General features: G+C 31.4%; 1 protein-coding gene across 6 annotated transcripts in view; it reads left to right on the top strand.

Annotated features, from left to right (window-relative positions):
* Window positions 1-22,894, top strand: part of LOC134706584 (A-kinase anchor protein 9-like) — a 129,280-nt gene that overhangs the window by 41,760 nt on the left and 64,626 nt on the right. For all 6 annotated transcript variants that reach the window (XM_063565645.1, XM_063565643.1, XM_063565644.1 and 3 more), the window contains 5 exons: window positions 13,824-13,925; window positions 14,966-15,085; window positions 15,492-15,741; window positions 19,399-19,475; window positions 20,079-20,256. In XM_063565645.1, coding sequence (XP_063421715.1) covers window positions 13,824-13,925; window positions 14,966-15,085; window positions 15,492-15,741; window positions 19,399-19,475; window positions 20,079-20,256 — 727 coding nt within the window. The remainder of the gene's footprint in view (window positions 1-13,823; window positions 13,926-14,965; window positions 15,086-15,491; window positions 15,742-19,398; window positions 19,476-20,078; window positions 20,257-22,894) is intronic.

Genomic DNA, 22,894 nt, shown 5'->3' with positions numbered 1-22,894 from the left:
ATAGTGTTTTTGGGATATACTGAATTCTAAGCATAGAACCTTTAAAGTTCTTGCTTCATAACATTAAATCAATAAAAATGTGTACTTATTTTGAAATGAAGAGTCAATTACTGGAAAATATTTACCTAGAACTGGAATTAATGTTGAAGAATAAGCAATGTGTCTAGGAATGCATTTTAAGTAATGTGCTTTCCCCTTTAATTGATGAGGATATTTAATGTCAAACTAAGAAGCATCATACCAGTATGTTCAGGATAGATTCTATGCAGTTAGTAGGTGTTGAGAATCAGGATGGATTAGTTCTGAGCTGGCTCCCCGATGGACTTCAACTTCAGAGCATAAATACTAAGGTACATCTCATAAACATGTTTAATCCTGCCGCATTTTTGCGCCTGTCCCAAGTCAGGAGCCTCTGGCCTTTGTTAGTCTTGTCTTATTTTTATGCCCCACCTACGATAGTAGAGGGGCATTATGTTTTCTGGTCTGTGCCTCCGTTCGTTCGTTCGTTCGTCCGTCTGTGCTTCCGTTCGCTTCAGGTAGTTTTTGAAGAAGTTGAAGTACAATCAACTTGAAACTTAGTACACATGTTCCCCATGACATGATCTTTCTAATTTTAATGTCAAATTATAGTTTTGACCCCAATTTCATGGTCCACCGAATATAGAAAATGATAGTGCGAAGTTCAGGTTAAAGTTTTTGGTCATGGTAGTTTTTGATGAAGTTAAAGTTACATCAACTTGAAACTTAGTACACATGTTCCCTATGATATGATCTTTCTAATTATAATTCCAAATTATAATTTTGACCCCAATTTCACGGTCCACTGAACATAGAAAATGATAGTGCGAGTTCTATGGACACATTCTTGTTAATTTTAGTTTCTTGTGTACAATTTGGAGTTTAGTAAGCATTCATTATCACTGAACTAGTATATATTTGTCTAGAGGCCAGCTGAAGGACGCCTCCGGGTGCGGGAATTTCTCGCTACATTGAAGACCTGTTAGTGACCTTCTGCTGCTGTCTTTCTTTTCTGTGGTCGGGTTGTTGTCTCTTTGACACATTTCCCATTTCCATTCTCAATTCTATTAATATTATAAAAGACCAGGTAGAATTTCCAGGTTATCTTTTGTTGTCATAATAGTGCTATTTGAGGAATTTGTGTTTAAGACGGCATAATTATATTTGAGTATCTGTTCCCCACATTTTGTAGTACTATAGAATTTACCCACATTTATTATTACATGTCATTTGGTAGGTTGAATCGTTTTTTGGGATACGATTGCTGTCAAGCAATCTGTAGACTTTTACCGTTGACCCTATGATACACTCCCTCACGTCATTCGTTTTATTCTAAACATTCAGCAACATCTCAGATTCTTATGATTGTCTTGCTTTAAAAGGTAAAAACAAGCAAAACAATTGAACATAAACAACTTTCCTGTAATGTTTTACTCATAATCTTCATGTGTGATATTTTCCTTGACTTATATGCGTGTTTTTAACAAAATTAAACAGTATTTATATTTAGTGTTTTTATAAATTTAGAAACACGTCAGAGGGAATTCCCAAATTTTGATAACTTGCGAGAGTTCTCTGAAAGCCGATCGATAATTCTATTTCTGTCACAAGAATATTTCTATATTTTACCGTTATGAAACTGATATTTGATACTGTACTCTCATAAAGAAATGGAGAACCATTCATCATATCATTTAATAAACGTTCTTGTTCCAAATCGCAAGTCGCGGTTTGTTTATGTATTAATGCCCATGCTTGGTCTCACTAATTAGAGACAAAAAGAATTATAGAGACAAGAAGCGACAAGAAGAATAATATTAGCAAAAAGAAACTATTTAGCGACAAGAAAACATATCTTTTTATTTATATTACTTATTCGAAATAAATATTAAAAAAATATGCAAAAGAAAACAATTTCAACGACAGGAAAGTTAATTTTGATAGGGAAAAAAATGAAACTTGTAAATCTAATTCAGTTGCTACATTTATTTACATGATATTTTATAAGGTATCACAGGAAGTATTACATTTACCCTGTCGTTTTATGGTATAACTTTTACTTGTGTTTTAGAACAATAATATATTTTGTCTTTTTATTTGTTTTTAAAACTATTTTTGTACAATACAATTAACTTGCAAAATGCATTATTTGTGCATAATTGTCCAGAAAATACATACACAAATTGTGAAATACAAATTAAGAACTGAAATCAAACAAGAGGAAAACATAATTAAAATGTGAATATTTTTCATCATTTTATTTAGTGTATTGTCTAATTTAACGATATTTATCTTGTTTATGCATATAGATTGAAGATTAAAGGAAACTGATGACAATCTTGAGTTTTCAACAGGTGTTCACTATACGGTACAATGATTGTATATTCTGGTGCGTGTAATTGATGAAGGTGTTAATGGATGTTATTGTAGCAATTAAACAAAGGACACACACCTAGTTAATCTCATTGGATGCTCTTAATTGTGTATTACCTAAGAGTGAAGCCACAGCTAATGTTGGTCCTATCAGGAAAAATAAATTGTATAGTTAGGAAGGAAATAATATTTCATGTTTTTGTTTTATTAAATCCTTCAAAAGGAAGGTGACAAATCTTTGTTTTTATTTTCATTTTATAGCGTTTACATTTCCTTTGCTCTTACACATGTTTAATTTCTTCATCTATCAATATGATAATAAAAAGTACACAATCTCTTCCTTGAATTTTTTTTATTTCTTCATCTTTCAATATAATCCTAAAAAAATATTTTGATGTATGTGATAACAAAATGTATTCTTGTCGCTAAATAGCTTCTTGTTGCTTTTTGTCACTATTTTTTTTTCTTCTTGTCGCTTCTTGACGCTTTTTGTCGCTAATTAGTGAGACCCCACATGCGTGTAGTTTTCCTGATTTCAAGGGGTATCAGATTGAGTGATTCACCGCTTCATTGATTAATTTGAAACTCATGGGATTCTTTCTATGTCTGTCTGCATATGGAGGGCTATTGTTGTTGCATAATTTTAAATCATATGCATAATTTAAATTAAAATAAATGTTTCATCGTAAAAATTACCTATAACACCCCTTCAGCAGAAATGGAATCTTCCATATTATCGTTTCGAGTTGTCTCCCTTTTCGAAGTATTCGTCAAGAAGAATTAACTCGTTAATGCCGATAAACGTCGTATTATATTAAGAACGATCTCAATGTAAACAGAGGAGTGTGTACGGAAAGGAGTCATGCCCTCTGACCCAAAGGAACTTCAATAATTAAAGAGTAAGAAATGGGGTTCCTCCTAAACTGGTCCGCCGTTCTATATATATATAGCTTCGCACCGAAGGTCAGTGTAGCGATAAGTGAAAACAACAGGGGTCCATTTTAGGGTTCCTCCTAGAATTACGGTGATAAGATACGGAAGCAGGTTAACTCGTACCACGGCATTGGAACCAAAAAAGTTAACTTGTACTACTGGGAAGTCGTACCATTCAGAAAAATATATTTAAAAATATGATGTTTAATGGGTTTCTGTTTGTAAACTTAATAGAAATAAAGTTGAATTACTTGAATTTTACACAGGAGTTAAATGAAAACTTAGACAAAAATAAAGAATGTTTTAACTGATCTTTCAAACTAGAACATAGGCGGATCCAGGCCCCCCCTTTTTTCGTGGAAAAAAATTGGTTGATTATACAGGGAATCATTGAAGCATGACTGGAGCAGCCCCCTCTTAGGTCAGTCAGCGGGCTCCCCCTTAGGAAAAGTTCTGGATCCGCCACTGTAGAACCTAATCCAGAGGAAAGTTAAAACATTACTTTAACTGTACCTTATTAAAATTGAACATGTTGAAAATATGTATACTAGTATCCAATTTAAGTTAATTAAAGCTGTAATCCATGATCACAAATTGAATGCTATGTTTACAATTGTTGAAAGCCATGTGCTTTTTTTGCGGGGAAAATGCGGACCCCTTTAACAGGAATCAGTTACATTTCATTGTTATTTATAGACAGTAAAAATAATTTTGGCAATCATTTTGACTAACTGCTAAGATTTAATTATTCATGAAAAATTTTCTTCGGTTGAAACTGTTTTACTTTAATTATCTACATCTGCCACAGTATTTTCTATCCAATATACAAGGAACATTAGCTACAAATTGGTCATTGTACTTTCAAATTATATACATTTTACAGACTTAAGAGGTATTGGGTGAAAGTAACGTATATCATGTATATTCATCATTTAAAACCAATTGAATGCATTTAAATAAGTTGGTACGAGTTACGAGTACGAGTACAAGGTTTTTTTAGTGGTACGAGTTTAATTGCAATGGTACAGGATAACTATGGTTCGATAAAACACAATAAGTACATGGCTCATACACTTGTAACAGGGATTGGCTATTCTTTAAGTTGAGTGACTATTTAGATTGTTACATTTTGCATGTGCAGTTGAATTTGTTTAGAGAATAATACTATCCAGCTATACCAGGGTTACTGGCCAAAAAATGCTTGAGACTCACGCATGTTCATGCTTTTTTGCGGCAGTATTCTTGGATCTATTTTTTCTCTCTTTTATCTTTTCAATTTTGGCCAAATCTCATGCATTTGTTTTAATGAAAATTTGGCAGAACTGCTATACATGTGTCAATGAAAACTATGGCAATCGTATCCCTCAGAGCATTCTGCTCTTTGATTATAGTTTTCTTGTCTGGAGTCTTTTAACATTGTCTATACTAAAGTGTAGTGCTTTGCTCATTGTTGAAGGTTGTACATACTGATAAGAAAATCACTATATCATTTGTACTAAAACATCTTTTTTGGCTCTTGGTTGTTAAAAAAGGTTCTGTAATATATTTGTTACTTGCAAATAGGGGGAGTGTGGATATTGATTTCCATGTTTCAAGTTACTCTTCTGATATATCTAGTATGTACTGTTGAGTTTGTATTTCATAAGTGCAGCAAATAAATGAAGATTGATTTTATTTTGACACTCTTTTTCCACCACATTCAAACTTGCTTTTACTTGCATTTATCGAAGTTTAAAAAGATTATAAGGCTTTTATTTTTATAACTTGGTTGACTGATCTTCATGGATTGAATTAACTTTTATAGTAATTAAAGAGTAAATTTACTAGCATTGAATTTCTAACAATTTTGATTTCATATCGGTACCAAGATCATTACCTTTTAAAATGTCTTTAAATCACGCATTCATTATACCTGTTGATCGCTTTAAGTAGTGTCATTGGATATAGCTATTGATAGTGGTCGATTAATTTGTTAATTACAAAATATTGAACGACTGGACTCGTTAAAGTCCTTGCACATTATTAAGTATCATAAAATACAAAGATGACATTTAGAAGACACAGCTCAATTTTCTAAACCCACTGGTTCATGAAAAAAAGAGAGAAGTACGATAATATCCAATAGAACGTATATGATAACATTTTCTGCATGAAAAAAAAAGTTGTCTGTCTAATTTCCAGTGGAAAATGATTGATGCCTATTGAGGACAAGGTTCTAAATTGAAATGAAAAAAATATATATATAAAACATAACTATATGTAGAAATCACACAGTCAACTCTTTCTTCTTCAATTAACAAAGCTTTTTTCAACAACTGGACATGCTAATTTCTTCAACAGATTCTCTGTCAATATACTTACTTGGTTAACTTGTCTTACATTCTATATAACATGTAACCTGGAAAATCCTTTAAATAAAAAGTAATTGTCAGATATGGTTCTGTAAAGTTGTTAGTTTGTCCATCCGTCAGTCCTGCTTCAGATCAAAGTTCATGGTCAAGGTAGTTTTTGTTGAGGTTGAAGTCCAATCAACTTTAAACTTAGTACACATGATCCCTATGATATAATCTTTCTAATTTTATTGCCAAATTAGAGTTTTGACCCCATTTTACAGTCTCTTGAACATGGCAAATGATGGTGTGAGTTGGACATCTGTGTACTAAGAACACATTCTTGTTTTTTTGTATTTTTTAATATGAGAGAATTGTTGCATATGTAGCAATTCCTAAGTGTTGATCATTGTTTGCCATTTTATCAACTTTCAAATGTGAAAAGGTGTCTCATTGGCAATCATTACACATCATCTTATTTGTATACAAATAAATGCATGATTTTTATTGGAATACACAAAATTTACAAAAATTATAAAAAGTTGAAACATCAGTACTGCTGATTTATCTAAGATATTTTTTTTCTCACTTATTTAGATCTTCAGTGCCTAAAAGTTATCTTTTTCCTTTAAAAAAAAAAATCTGATCTGATGCTTGAATTATTAACTTTCATAAGACTTAGTAACTAGTATAGTATTGACTAATAGAAACAATCATATCTTTCCTAAGTGAGTAACATCAACAAGATTGGGCACGGCTGATGTGTAACACACATTAAAAGTAAAACAGTTTGAGTTATTGCCCTTTATATATAAATTTACTACTGCGACACACAGTTCAGTTACATGTAGTCTACTAAAATTACCAGCACTGATATATTAGCAGGCATGACGTGAAAACAACGAATAAAAAATTCACCTTGATGTATATCTGATATAGGACAATTGTATTGAATTAAAATAACACCATTATAGACCCTTTTGTTTTGCACATGATACTACTATACATTTACCAATAGTTTATGTCACTTGTATTTTCCAGTTGTAGTAACAATACCAGAACAGGTTCAAATAGAAAGCAGGGAAAACTGGGCACTTATATAAATCAACATAAAAATACAAATACTAACAAAAACAAGGTTAAATGCAATCATACCACATCTTCTGTTTTATATTAAACATAAGGCGTAGGTGCTAAATTCAGTCAAGAACCAGGTGTATTCTAGTGAGAAATTAAAAAAAGCCAATTTGAAATTTCAGATCTAAGTTTTTTGGTGATATTCTGTTTAGAAATTACTACGTAATTATTTTTTGGAAAAATGCGATTAAATAAAAAATGTTCTGGGAAAACAACTTGAGTCAACTAGTCTTGTCAGAATACAGCCATTATGATAGAATATGAATCAGATGGATTTAATTATTTAGTAAAGTGGGTAATGAAATGGGTAAAAATGATGTAAAATGGTATATTGTCCTGTGATGTACCATATAGCCAGTTGCATCATTAGACTAGTCATTAAAATGTCTTTTATCTTAGTATTGGTATATAATTACTCAATTATCACTATATCAAATATTGATCATTTCATTCCACCTAATTTCACAACTTGTAGAATGTCGATGACAAGTTTTAACATTAAAGTGTTAAAAGTACTTTCAGTCTTTGCTATGTTTTTGTTAAATTGTCTTTCTTATATGAATTGTTTATGTTAAATTGTCTTTCTAATATGAATTGTTTTTGATCTTTTCCTAAACTTGTTTATAATTTGGATATAATCCCCTTGAAGACCATCTATGTACATTTTAACTGTATTTAAAATAATATTTCTATTCGTTTAAAGGGATTGTAAACTTTGTAAGGTTATTATTTTTGCCATAGTCCATGAGGAATTAGCATTTAGGCAGCAGTAATTCACACAAAACTGAATATTGACTTTTAGGGTTGAGACTGTACTTATTCTACTGGGCCATTTGTGTATGTTTATACATGTTTTTTTCTGGATATAACCCCTTTCTCTCTCTTTGAAATAAAAGTTTGCAGCTTTTTCTTTTTTCACCATTTTTGAAATCAAAATTATAAGGAGAGGGAATACACACATTAGATGATGTACTTTTAATTATGGATACATACAGTTACCTTTTAATTGAAAATTTCATTGACCTCAAAGTTTGAAGAATTGTTTTTTACAATTGATGTTTACATGCCATAAAATTGTTTGAATAAACTTTGAGGGTTGTTGAAATAGTGGTTAATGAAGTTTTAAATGTGTTTGGAAAGCCACAAGAATGGACAATGGTAGTCCTTAAAATGATTTTGACTTGGTCATAAGATTATGAGCAAATATCAGAACAAAACACTTAAGTTTCTTCAATAAACACATTCAAAAACATTGAACTCATTTCTGGATACAAATAGTATCTATGTTAAATATTTTATATTCCTTGTAAGTCAATCTTGAACTTTCAAACGAGAGTTCATTGGGATAAAGCAAGTTTTGGTGTGACTTAAACCATTATTAATCAAACCATGCTAGTTGTATGGTTTGAAATACTTGACATAAATAAACTAAGAATATGATTTCCATACACTTTGTCTGGAATTCTCTATTTGAAGATATGATATTGCAATTATATTTGACCTTAACATATAAAAAAAAAATCATGATAGTAAAACTTGTAAAACTGTCTCATAATCGTAAATGTCAAATGAGCATATTTATGTAATCTGACATTTCAGAACTGTAAATATCATTACAAAGTGTTGTCCATATCTCATCTTTGCTCAGTTTGACCAAAAATGGTGATTGTATTAAAAGATTTTTGTACTAAAGAAATTAGATAACATCAGTATTAATGTAGATGACATTTGATTTAGAATACCTTGTTTGGAAATTGTTGTTGTTCTTATGATATTATATTAAACTAGCAGATATTTCATTTTGGCAGTTTTTGTTAGTTTTGCTTACATGTGTATTAAAATTTTGAAAATCTAAGGCAAATTTCAAATATACAAGATGTAGCTTGAATATATTTTCAAACATACATTTCACAGACTAACTATATAGCTACTTACCATTATTTGAAGGTTGATTATTAAAAGATATCTCTCAAAATATCTTCTTTGCCAGGATTTCTTTTCAAATCTGTAACCAAGAATTTAAAACAAAAACAGAGGTTTATTAGTTGCTTTGTTATGATATTGATAACCCCTGAGACAAAAAGTAGTTGACATGATAGGTTTCAGATACTTGTTGATTAGAGAATTTTTATATGAGCTTTATAATCGATAAGTGTTTTTAAAATGTAGCTAGTGTTATTTTCAAAGTAATTGCATATGTTTTACAGTCTTCAAGATAAATTATGGTTTATCTAGAGGTTGAAAAAATGTTTTGGTTTAAATGCTGTTGGCCATAGAGATCTTTATGAAATGAAAGAAATGTTACAGGCCTATGGTTTTGTTTGAAAACTGTTTTGACATCAAGAATAATGGTTTGCAAGCATCATACACATTGGTAACATCTTTTAAAACTGATGTGTTTTTAAAGGCAGTGCTTTAAGGCCTGACTTTTAAGTCATGAGGTTCATCTTTTCATACTCAATCTTTGCTGGGGGTCTTTTGGCCAGAAATAGATCCGGAAATGTTCGAATTTCTCCTCTTCTTTTTATGGTATGATATGGTTCTTGTTTCTTTCATTTACATTGGGGACTAAAGAAACGATCAGTGTGTATTGTTCGTTTTGTAGAACTTGCTATTAGTGTGTATTTTGCATTATAAGCAGTCAACCTGACTACAAACTATCATTATTTGTATATTCCGTGAGGAAAGAGGTCGGGTCAATTTCAAGTGTTATCTGACATATAAAGATTCTTTAATTAGTTCAGACGTTGATATAACAATGAAAAGTCGACTGAACATGATTAATATTGCATCTTCTATAATTCAAAGCGGAATTCGGTTTATGAACGAGAATCCGTAAAGCGTTTTCAATTTCGGTATTAGTTATGTATGTTGTCTACTTATTATCCTGGTTCCCTGTACTACGTTCCGGGTATTAGCTATTTGATATATTTGATGTGTAACATTACAATCGGGTACCAGCCAATCTACGTGTGTATGTGTACATGATTTCACGCCAAAATGACCGACTTAAAAAATAGTCCATAAACGTTCCGTATAATGATATGCAAATTCATAATTAATCGTAACTTTTTTTTTTATCTTTGTATAATAAAATAACAAAATGGATTCAACAAAATTGAAAATAGCATTATTTTACGAGGATTTCTCATATTTTTTTCACTTCCGGCGCAGTAATACGTATGTTTTGAAGAAGCTCGAAGAATTTGACAATGTGAATTGAGAAGGAAACGGATAGATATACGTCCTTGTTATCAGGTAAAACAATTTAAATGTACAGAACAAACACATTTACTTCACACAAATAGTACAGGCTTAAGCTTTTTATTGTCTAGCTTATACACGACTGTAGTCAAGTGTTTAAACAGTTAAACGACGGCGGTGACCTACAAGGTACGGGTCATACTGGGTCAAGTCTAAATAATATGTAAACATATCCACGTGCTATTAGGTAGAACGCATCGTAATGCAATATCTACAATTTTTTCCTCCTTTATACGTACATCGTTTAACCAGATATATTTCTCCTTTTTACATCGTTTAACCAGATTTATTTCTCTTTCAAATACACTTAAACACGGGTTGTATGTACTTCTTCTTATGGTATCCAGTTATCCATCAGATTTTTGATGATTACTAACTGCTGCGTACGTATCTTTTCTAGTGTTTTCTTGTCCTTATTAAAGTTCATTTGTTGATGTTTAAATATTTTTGAACGACTGAACACAGGAGTGAATGAATGCAACAATTATATATACTGAAGACTTGGGCTGTACAATGATAGTGTACGTATATCATACAGATAATTATTCTAGCAGTAATTATGTTAATTTAGGATGTAATGTCTAATGACAGGAATTCATGAGCTATGCCTCAGGCTTTCTGAAAAAATATCAATGACAATGTAAACAGGAACAAAACATTGACACGAATGATGCTCTCTTCTATGTTATATAGTTATTTAGGTATATGTGTTGCACAAGTTTCAATTAAACTTAAGTTATAAAACTTTTTTTCAGGGCACAAACCCACTTTAAAGAGACTTGTCTACTGCCATACCCATCCTATTTTCATGCACCATTTGCAAGCAAGAGACTGAATGGTTTGCAAAATTAAAAATCAGGATGGTGTCCAATTAAAACAAAAGAACTAAACTGGATGATTATTGTAGGAGAAATCTAGAGGAAAGTTTTGATTTGTGAAATTGGTTTTCCTGAAAAGTCATTCATCCTAGCCTGCAGAAAGGAACTATAACTGTCCACCACCAACTGATGAGCTAATGTTGAGCTTCACATATGGAATTACTCAAATACCATCAATGTCTATGTTTTCAGCACAGATTTCACAATTTATGACACAGCTGTGCTTTTTTTTTATACCTGTTAAAGAGTTGTATACTAAATTTTATTTTTTTATCAATAAATATATATTATATTAATTGTGTCATCTAAGAACTTGTATTTTGCCAAAAGATGCATACTAGTGAATGAAAGTGGTGCAGTTCATTTTGCTTTGGTATATAGAATTGAATTACAATTGTTCATGTTATTGGAATGCATATAAAAATACATATGGTACAATGTATATGATATTTAGTGAGTTTATCAAGCAAAAGTGAATAAGAAATAGGTATAAGCAGTTACAGGTACTACTGTACAATCTCAAACAATGAGAAAAACTAATACCGTAAAGAGAATTTCATATTTACAAAGTAAGTTTTGTTTTTGCGTTGAATAATTTTCTTCTATTGTTTTAATTGCAAATATGGGAAGTGGTTGAAATGCTAATGAGACAGCTGTTATGGCCACAGAGCCTTAATTGAAACTTCTTTTTCATTCATACCGGTAGATTTTGCCTGGAGTTAGAAACATATCTGCCAACTTTTCAAAATGCACATGGGGGGTTTACGTGAAAGATGGTTCATATAGTCATACAAAACCTTCAAGGGGGCCTTCAAATGGAAGCAGGACAAGTCGCCCCACTTTTTAAAAAAACACCACAAACTGATTTATCAAATCGCCCCACATGTGAAATTGGTTATATCATGTTAAATATTACTCCTGCCAACTCGCCCCACATGTGAAATTGGTTAAATCATGTTAAATCAGGGTTCTTGCTAAGGATTTTTGAAGGCGAGTCCAGGGACTCGTCATTTTTGGCCACGGTGAGTCATGGTAACTGTGTTCAGTTTATACAAAATATTTCAATATTGATGAATTTGTGGACTCAACCATTTTGAAAATGGTGAGTCCAGACAGATTTGGATGAGTCCAGGACTCATGGACTTGCCTTAGCGAGAACCCTGTTTAATATTACTCCTGCCAACTCGCCCTACTTATAAAAAAACGGTAATTTTTAGATTAATATATATATAAATAATTAAAAATAAAAACTCGCACCACTTTTATGAAAACTAATCTACACAGAAAACAAACAAACCGAAAATTAATTTAATTACTATTATTGATATATACTGAAATTATAATTCTAATAAAAACCTGATTGTTGAAGAATAAATGTAAGTTTTGAAGCTTAGTTATTTGCATAACAATTGAAAAGAAACCTGTTAATTGTATCATAAGGCAATATAAGGAATTGAACTTATATTCAATGGGATAACATCTTTTTCCATACGTGGGGCGAGTTGGCATTAGGGAGCTACAATTTGATTTTTATGGGGGGGCTAGGATGAAATTTGAAAAAAATAGGCAGGATAGGAGTTTTGAGTAAAAAAAAAAGGCAGGATGAGCAACTTGGTAAAAAAAAAAGGCAGGATGACAATTTGTGTAAAAAAAGGCAGGATAAACTAGTAAAAAAAAAGGCAGGACCGAATAGAGTAAAAAATAAAGAGGCAGGACAGAGATTACAACTAAAAAAAAAAGCAGGACAAAATTTTTCATCCTAGCCCCCCCATAAAAATCAAATGGTAGCTCCCTTACTAAATTCATCCTGGTTAATAATATATTTATCTAGATTTCACCGATTTCCATTAGGTGGGACCAGTTGGCAGGAGTAATATTAACAGAATTTAACTTATATACAACGGTATAACACCTTTTTACATAAGTGGGGCAAGTTGGCATTACTAAATTCTTTCTGGTTAATAATATATTTATCTAGATATTATCGTTTTCTATTAGGTGGGGCGAGTTGGCAGGAGTAATATTAACAGGATTTATCACAGTTCACAAGTGGGGCGATTTGGTAATCCAGGTTGGGGCAGTTTTTTTTTTAAAGTGGGGCGAGTTAGTGAAAAAGTGGGGCTATTTGCTAATGGGGCGATTGTCATGGATTCCCTTCAAATATATTCTAATGTGGTTTTTGGCTTCTTCTTGCATTAACACGCTTATAGCCATTGTTGAATTAATTGTTTTCTTTAAATAGTCCACAAAATTGCTCTTACAAAATTTCCATTTGGGAGCCTGGAGCTCGATGGGGGAAATACTCTGCAAATACTGACAGTTGGCAGGTATGGTCATCAAAAAAGTTGACATGTTACTATGTACATTTACCATTATGTTACATTTTACTTGATGTTCTTGCTATACACACAGTACAGAGACTAGTCAATCTTTGTGAACTATTTTTTATGGGAGTCATAGAATATGCGTATACAATCAATAATTAAAAATAGTCTATTTATATTGAAAAGGAAAAGTTCTTTTATGTCTAAAGAAGAGGGACGAAAGACACCAAAGGGACAGTCAAACTCATAAATTTAAAGCAAACTGACAAGGCCATGGATAAAAATGCATTTCATGGCGAGGCACAAAAAATATACTGTAAACAGTAGACTATAGATATAGGTGAACTAGGTACAAAAGAACTCTAAATCTTAAATTCTACAAACCACCTCTGTTCTATGGAAGATAATGATATAACTGGACTAGAAAAACACACAACCTGTAATTAACTGCCTTTACAGCGCTTTCGCGCTTTGATTACAATGAAAGAGATGTCTGAGTCAAGTATCAGCCCAACTCAATGGAATAAACTATCTTGTCTTCATCAAACTTTTTTTACTCTCCACAGCTTGAAAAATTGAAGACCCAGTATGAATCTCAACTTAATAGTTTCCGACAAGAACTGGATAGTGAGAGACAAGCTAGAACAGAGAAAATGGAATGCACTCAGGTAATATTATTCATATTTTCTGATGTCTTTCACAACTTGCACAAGTAAAAGAAATCTATCAAACGAAATAAACTAAGAAACACTTTTAGAGACAGTTTCTTCCAACAATTAGTCTGATGACACAACTGGAGTTGAAGTTGTAGGCTTGTGACAGGTACATACAGAACATTGTGGGTTAAAAATGTTTTTATGTGCTTATCTTTCCCCTTCCAAAAATTGAACTCAGTATAGCTGAAAGCTTTGTGAAAGCCCAATGTATATAAACAAATCAACAAACTTAATCAAGATTAAGATATAGATAAGGTTAAGTGTAAAGAAGACAATCGAGAAAAGCATCTTCTTGACTTGTGCAATACCTAAATAAAAGCATTGACAGGAAATGAAAATCAATTTCTTCTCCTATAATTCTAATTTCTATTGCAATAATTCTTTTTGAGCAAAATGTGTAGAAAATGATTATATGTGATAAACAGTTTCTTGTCGTATACATCCTTAAGCCATGGCCCCAGCTGCGCATTTTTACTGGACTAATTTCAACAACACACATTTTGAAACATAACAGTTTAACTTCTCCATAGTAAGAGGTGTTTTCTACAGTGAACTTTTAAATGTAGTTTTAATCATAATTAAAAAATACTTAATGATAACACAAAGTTTGTATGAAAGATATTTTAAGATATGCTATTTAAAGACAATGATAGGGTAAAGACTTAACTCAATGACTATATAAGGATTCAGCATGAAATGAAAAAGCTCAGGAAAGCCTTGAATATTCCCTGTGATTTAGTCTTATCCTTATATTGTTATTATATCTAGTATAAACACTATAATTGTCTATATAAGGTGTTATGTACTTAACAGATGTAAATTAAGAGAAAAAAGTGTATGATAAAGTGTTGAAACTGAATTACACCCAATGCTAAACAAAACAAACCTGTAAGAGTTGCAAATAAGCATAATGACTGTGATCTATATTTTATCAAGGTTTTACATATTTCCTTTAATAAACAAATTTCTTACTAAAATGTTATTTTTAACAGGGTAATGAAGATAAAATGGAGAAGCTTGACACAGCAGAGAAAGAAAAATTGGATGACATTATATCTGGCTTGAATACCCAGCATGCATCAGAAATAGAACTATTACAGCAGAGATATCTTGTATGTTATTGTATTCAACTAGATATTGGATTAAGAAGCTCTCATTAAGTTAAATTATTAGATATATATCCTCAAATTCAATTCTTGAAATCTTTCCAGTTTAAAAAGTATGAAGGGGAAACTAAATAGCTGTTTTAATATAGTTTACAATGTGGCACACACATACATTGATAATCCTAACTTCTTCTAGACTAACATATTCTGAGTTCCAACCAAGATTGCTGATTCTTTTACTAGAAGATAAGTTGTACAGAGTCTGTTTTGAGATTTAATTTCGTTTTATTTGAGGTTTGCATTAGTGGCTGTTTTACACTTGATAGGTTGGCTCTAAAGCATTTACCCTCCAATAACTTCAGAGCCATTCAGCCATTGTTTTTTATTAATTAAATCAAATCATTGTTTGCAGGAAGATGTAGACTTGAAGGTGAAGGCAATGAGGATCACTTTAGAACAGATCTACTCTGGTCAGTTAGATCTAGTTAAGACAGAACTAGAGAGGACACACGTCCAATCTCTGAAGGAACTCAATGACCAACTGACCCAGGAACATGAGGAAGACATACAGAAGATAGAGAGATTGTGGGAGAAACGTTTAGAAGATGTAGAAGAGCAACATGAAGATGATATGAATAAATCTCTTCTGGAGGACTCACTTAGTAAGATCTTTGATTATATGTGTGTATGTGATGTGATGTGTATTTGATGTGAAGTGATGTGTATATATAGTTAGAACTCATATCTGAGCACTATTTGAATTTTTGAATCATTTATAGTTTCAGTATTTAATTAGTCATTTTACTCGAATTTTTTTTATTAACAAAGTGTTGTCTAATTGATTTTCAATTATTCAGACACAAGTATCTCCTATTTTGGAAAGGGAAAAACTAAGCTAGGGTTCTTATTTCCCTTATGGTATTACTCGGTGTCAAATCTGTACATTAAATGAGAAGACCTCATTTTGTGTATTGCTTCATTTCCTTCCACAATATATTAATCACCCTGCCTCTGTGTTCCATGCATAGTTGCATTTGTCATCCTCACTTATGATTGCTAAGTTTGCGTTATTTTGGGAGGAAACGAAAAAATAAAGGGATCTTGACATGGTTTCTGTCATCGGACAGACTTTCAAATCATAGACAAGACTTGTTTAGGACTGTGATGAAATAACACATAAAAAGACTAAAAGTACTTGGAGACAGGACAATTATTTTTGCGTTTTACTACTGTAAATTCAGAAATTATTGCGAGGTTTTTATTATTGCGAATAATGCGACTGAGTTGTAAACGCAATAATTAAAACTCACATTTTGTAATATTTTAACTGAATTAAGCATGACTTTTCTCAAAAATGGTAAAAGTTAAAATAGCATTCAAGTGTAAAATGACAAAATCGCAATAATAAATGCACGCAATAATTTCTGATTTTACAGTATATACTGTGATAATACATATATTGTAAAAGCAGTAATTTTTTGTGGAGAATTGAATTTTGTTTATTTCCTGGAAAGAATATATCCATGCATTAAAATATCCACGAAAATTCAACCTACATATAATATCACTTCCATTTACTGGAAACCACGAAAAAAATCCCCATGAAATCTTTTATAAAGACAAAACCATGAAACTTTGATGCGACGAAAATTAATGTTTCTACAGTACTATAAATGAAGTGTATTTTCTCTTTTCTATCAATTCCAAGATCACCATCCACAGCGGTCATTGATATATTATATAAGAGTCTCTATATACTTTATATAGAGACTCTCTATATACTAAGAAGTAATATACCATTGACCGGCTTGGATAGTAAACTTGGAATTGATAGTAAATAGCAAATACACTTTATTTGTATTATATGTATGTTCATAGTATACAGAAAAAACAGAAAACAAAAAATTTGGCATTTGGAAAATTCGGGGAGGGGGGGCTAAAAAATATTGCCCTGCCACCAAGTACCTATGACTTTTGATACCTTTCCTGAAATGCTCCAGACATAAAATCTTTTACAAAAATTCATCCCACAACAGTTTACATACTTTCAAACATGCTCTAAAGTCTAATTGCCCACAATTTCACAGGGGTGTTTTAGTAATATTGAAAGTAACAAGTAATTTTTTTTATAACTACTATTTATAACAAAATAGATATAGTGCATGTTTTTTATGCTTGACTAATTATTTTTGCTTGATTGAACCAGTTGTGCAGACTGTTGAATTTGAGGTTCCGCATGGTGAGTTAATATGCAACATGCTTCACATATTATATACAGTGCTACACTTATTATAAAGCTTCCCTAATGCAGTTATTATTTTCAGCTCCAATTTTCATTCCTGTAAAAAAATGTCCAAGCAAATGAGGGAAATTTTAACCTGAATTTATAGCTTTATAGTTTTGGAAACCTACATTTATTTTAAATGGATTTATTTTTTTGTACTGTTTTTGGGTTAAGGGCTACATGGATTTTTGTAGTGTATATGTTTTCAGCAGTAGAACCAATTGTTATTTTAAAGCTAGCTGTTGTCCTTTCAATAAAGTCAATTTTTTTACTATATTGAGGCTTTGCCATTACTATTAATATGTCAGTTATAAACATATTAATGCTGATACTTTCATTTGAATAAATAAAAGAGAAAATGTGCAAAGATAATCAAAAGGGCAATGTTTGAACCAACCAATTTCCCTGTTATCACATTTAAAATGGATGACAATAACTATTGTTTCCTTTATTAATTTTTGAAATATAAAGAATTCCAATTAAAAATTGAGGATACTACAGAACAAGTTATAGCTAAAACCATTTAGGAATTAGGGGCAAAAAAAGGGGGGAAAAGAAGGGTTTCCTGGTTAATTGACAATTCAAAAGCGGTGTAAGGGAGGTAATCAAAACACATTTAAAGTACAATGTTGTATATATTTGAATCACCTCCCTTAAACTGCTCTAGATAGGTTGTATTGCAAACATAGATTTGTTTCTCAGAAAACATGAAGGAATCAATTTGTTAATGTATGATTTTTCAAAAGATAGGAGTAACTATAGAACTGTTAATTAAAAAGTAAAATCATTCCATCAAGATAATCAGCTTAGCCAATTGAAATATATGAAAAAGCAATCTTCCCACATATTGATAAATAACCCCATTATACTGGTATAACAATGTTTATAACATTATGTATTCAATGGATAACATCATATGTTATATACTTATAGATTTATAAAACAATAGTTAAACTTTGTTGTAGTTCCATCTCAAATGTACATGTATAACAATTGAAAACTTTATGATATTTTAAAAAAATATGTACTAATCAAGCTAGCAGATTAACTTCATATCATTTAGAAATTATGATTTGTCTGCTTTGAGCATAATTCTACTCTTTAAACTACTTCAAACTTAAAGCTGCATCTTGTTAACTGTGCATACAGCTTCTGCTGCAGGGAAATAATAAATCTCTGAATCTGAAGTACTAGAAAAGGAAAAACATATTTATCAGCTTTAACAATAAGCAGAACCATAGGGATCACTTGGTGGTTAGAGCATCTTAGTAGAACACTTTCTTATAGCTGTTCTGTCATGACTGCAGATATTTGAAAAAGACCAGTAGAAAAATCTATGTAGACTCTGGATTCTTTAATAATTTAATAAAAAAAAAATGTTTATCTAAATATTTATATAAAAAAAAAGTAAATAGTAACCACCCTCATCCAGTTGAATCAAAATGTTTCTGGATGGGCTGTAACGATTTATCTTTGGCAAAACAACTTTTATCCATGAAGTACAGATCAGATTTGATTTTCTAAATGTAGACTGCTGTTGTTAGTGAATTGTGAACTTGAGAATTTTGAATTGAGTTATACTTTTTTCTGGGCGATAATCTGGTGTTTTTAAAAGACAATCAGAACATTTAATAGTAAATATCAAACTTGCATCTTCGGTTAAATTCTAAATCCATTTTTTTTTAATTTGTTTGTTGTAACTTTATACGGTCAGCATAGCCTTTCTTATTTTACAATAATTTTACTTACCATTAGATACATAGATTGTGTAGAAAATGTAGAATATCTGTTGTGAGCAAAAACTTATTTGTCTTTTTTGGTTGGAGCTGTTATAAAGATGTTTCATTCAGAAGGTATTGCATACATGTCCGTATTTGTATAACCTGTCAACAAAGTACAACTTAGCACCTTCACACTGTTAAATTGTTTACATAAAAAAGTGCCAATATTTTAATGTTTTCATTGGTGTATGACATCAAACTGACAACGTCAGAAATTAACAATAAATCATCACAATTTGTTTGTCTGTTTCAAGGTGCCAAGGATTCAACATCTGTACAAATACAGAAAGCAATCAAGAAAATGGCTGACGAACATGAAAAACTATTACAGGTATTGTGAAAATTATGTTTAGAAAGGGTAATGTCTTTTCAGTTGCATCGCATAAATTTGAGAAAAAAATATCAATTGAGTAAGATATAATGGAATTTGTTTACCAGATATGGATTAATGTATATATCATCCACTTCCACTTGAATGCTGTTTTTCTTATTTACACTTATGCTTACTTTACTAAAACTTTTGATTTAAAATATGTAATGAAAATTAGAACTTTTGATCTATTCAGTAAATGGATTTTTGTTGTCAAAATTATAAACAGACACTAAGTAGCTCTCTCCACAATTTTCTACCCCTTAAGTACACTTATGCCCAAAAAAACAACATAAAATAAACATACCTGCTGATAGAGTGGGTATGAATTCTCAGGTTTTAAATGAAAAGTGTTTTCTGATATAAGATAAAGTATTGGAGTATAATTTAATAAAGCAGCTATGTGTGAGTAGAGAGAGATCTTCCTTTTATCAACATGTAAATTTACATTTCTTCTAATATTTCTAGAAATTTTGCATGAATTTTTTTTTTTAGTCAGAGCAACCAGTTGGAAATTGTGGTCTTAGAGTTAGAGGCATTTTTTTACTGATATTTCAATTTCAGAAAATATCCGATGGACTTTCAAAATCTCCCAAAACAAGAACTCCACGAAAGAACAAGCAGTCCCAGGGACAACAGACCGAGGATGATACAGACACTGAGAGTATACGGTCCATGCCTGTTACTGAGGAAGAGTACCAACAATTAGAGGAGAAAGAGAAAATTGTGGAGACAGCTGAAGGTAAGTCATTTTAAATTCTGTTCTTTAGTTTTAAGTGAATTTATTTTGTTTTTATACGACAGCAAAAATTGCGTCGTATAATGGTATCATGTCTGGATTGTCTGCCTCATCCGAAGACACATTCAGTTTCTGGACAATAACTTTGGATTTAGAGAATGGATCTCTATAAATTTTTACCACGAGGTTCAATATCACTAATGGAAGGTTGGGAATGATTTTGGGGGTTATGGTCCCAATAGTTAAGGAATTGGGGGTCAAAAAGGGCCCAAAATAAGCATTTGTGTAGTTTTCAAACAATTACTTGTGTTTAAGTGTATGAATCTCTCTGAAATTATACCACAAGATTCCATACCATGAAGGGATGGTTAGTAATGACTTTGGGTTGTTATGGCTCTAAATGTTTTGGAATGAGGGGCTAAAAAAGGGGAATTAGGGGCAAAAAAAAGGGGGGGAAATAGGTTTTCTGGACAATAACTTTAGATTTTGTGAATGGATCTCTATACATTTTTACCAGAAGTTTCAATACCACTAAAGGAAGGTTGGGATTGATTTTGGGGGTTATGGTCCCAATAGTTTAGGAATTAACGGCAAAAAAGGGGGCCCAAATTAAGCATCTTTGTTGAGCCTTCGACTTTAGGCGAAAAAGGGAGACTAAGCTATCCTACATTCCGTCGTCGGTGTCGTCGCCATGTCCACAAATATTCACTCTGTGGTTAATGTTTTTGAAAATTTAATAACTTTCTGAATCTATACTGGATGTCTACCAAACTTGGACAGAAGCTTGTTTATGATCATAAGATAGTATCCAGAAGTAAATTTTGATAAAATAAAATTCCATTTTTTCTGTATTTTATTTATAAACGGACTTAGTTTTTCTGCGGGGAAACATTACATTCACTCTGTGGTTAAAGTTTTAAAAATTTGAATATCTTTTTAAACTATACTGGATTTCTACCAAACTTGGACAGAAGCTTGTATATGATCATAAAATAGTATCCAGAAGTTAATTTTGTAAAAATAAAATTTCATTTTTTCTGTATTTTCTTTATTACTGGACTTAGTTTTTCAGCGGGGAAAAATTACATTCACTCTGTGGTTAAAGTTTTTAAAATTTGAATATCTTTCTTAAACTATACTGGATTTCTACCAAACTTGGACAGATGCTTGTTTATGATCATAAGATAGTATCCAGAAGTAAAGTTAGCATAAATAAAATTCCATTTTTTCTGTTTTTTACTTATAAATGGACTTAGTTTTTTTGCGGGGAAACGTTACATTCACTCTGTGGTTAAAGTTTTTAAAAATTTTAATCTTTAACTATCCTGGGTTTGGACCTAAGCTTGTTTATGATCATTAGATAGTATCCAGAAGTAAATTTTGTAAAAAAATAAATTCATTTTTTCCGTGTTTTACTTTTAAATGGTTTTCTGCCAGGAAACAACACATTCACTCTGTGGATATATTTTTTTTTAAAATGAATGACTTTCTTTTACTATTTTAAATTTGTACCAAGCTTGGACAGAAGCTTGTTTATGATCAAAAGCTAGTATCTAGAAAGGAAATTTTGTTAATATTTGGTATCTGTGTTTCTGTATTTTACTTATAAATGGACTTAGTTTTTCTTCCAGTTAACATTACATGCAGTCTGCAGTTAAAGTTTTTAAAACATTTATTCGATTCATAAACTATCCTGAAATTTTTACCAAACTTGGACAGAAGCTTCTAACAATCAAAAGATAGTATCAAGAGGAATATTTTTATTGATTGTTTTCCTCATTTTTGTTGAGCCTGAGAGGTACAGCAAAAGTAGGCGAGACACCAGGTTTCGCGGAACCCTTATGAATTTTTGTAGTTTTTCAAACAATAACTTGTGTTTAAGTGTATGAATCTCTCTGCAATTATACCACAAGTTTCCACACCATGAAGAGATTGTTAGTAATGACTGGGGGGGGGGGTTATGGCTCAAAATGTTTTGGAATTAGGGGCAAAAAAGGGGAAAAACTAGGTTTTTCTGGTCAATGGACTATTAAGACAATTTAAAAGCAGTGTACTGAGGGAGGTAATTCAAAAATAGTTAACATACAATGTTGGGTATGTTCAGATTTACTTCCCTTACACTTCTTGTAAATTATGTGTAATGAGATGATAGGTTTTGGACTTATTGCCAAAAAAAAGGGTGGTGGTAGTAGTTTTCAAATTTTTTTCCCTAAATTTCTCAAATTCCAAATTTTTAAAAATATTGCATAATAGTTTTGTAAGATCTTGACATTTCTTTTATGTCAGAAACTCATATTGTGTCAAGAATTTGATCACAATCCAAATTCAGAGCTGTATCCAGTTTGAAAGTTGTGTCCATCGTTGCCCAACTGTTCAGGGTTCAACCTCTGGGGTTGTATTAAGCTGTGCCCTGTGGAGCACCTGGTTTGTAATTAGTAGTTCAAATAACATTGTCTACATTTCTACATTACCAAATAAAGACAAAACTATCTGAAAATTTTCTATCATGAACCTCTTTGAAGATTCAGAATTATAGCTGACATCTGCATATTCAATTTCTGATGTTGCCACCTTCCCATGTACTAAAAACAAAACATCTCTTTTTAGAAAAATGAATTTGTGTTTGGAGATTCTTGCACTT

This window comes from Mytilus trossulus, chromosome 2 (genome assembly GCF_036588685.1).
Source record: "Mytilus trossulus isolate FHL-02 chromosome 2, PNRI_Mtr1.1.1.hap1, whole genome shotgun sequence".
NCBI classification, from domain to species: domain Eukaryota; kingdom Metazoa; phylum Mollusca; class Bivalvia; order Mytilida; family Mytilidae; genus Mytilus; species Mytilus trossulus.
This window is presented reverse-complemented; position numbering and strand designations above follow the sequence as displayed.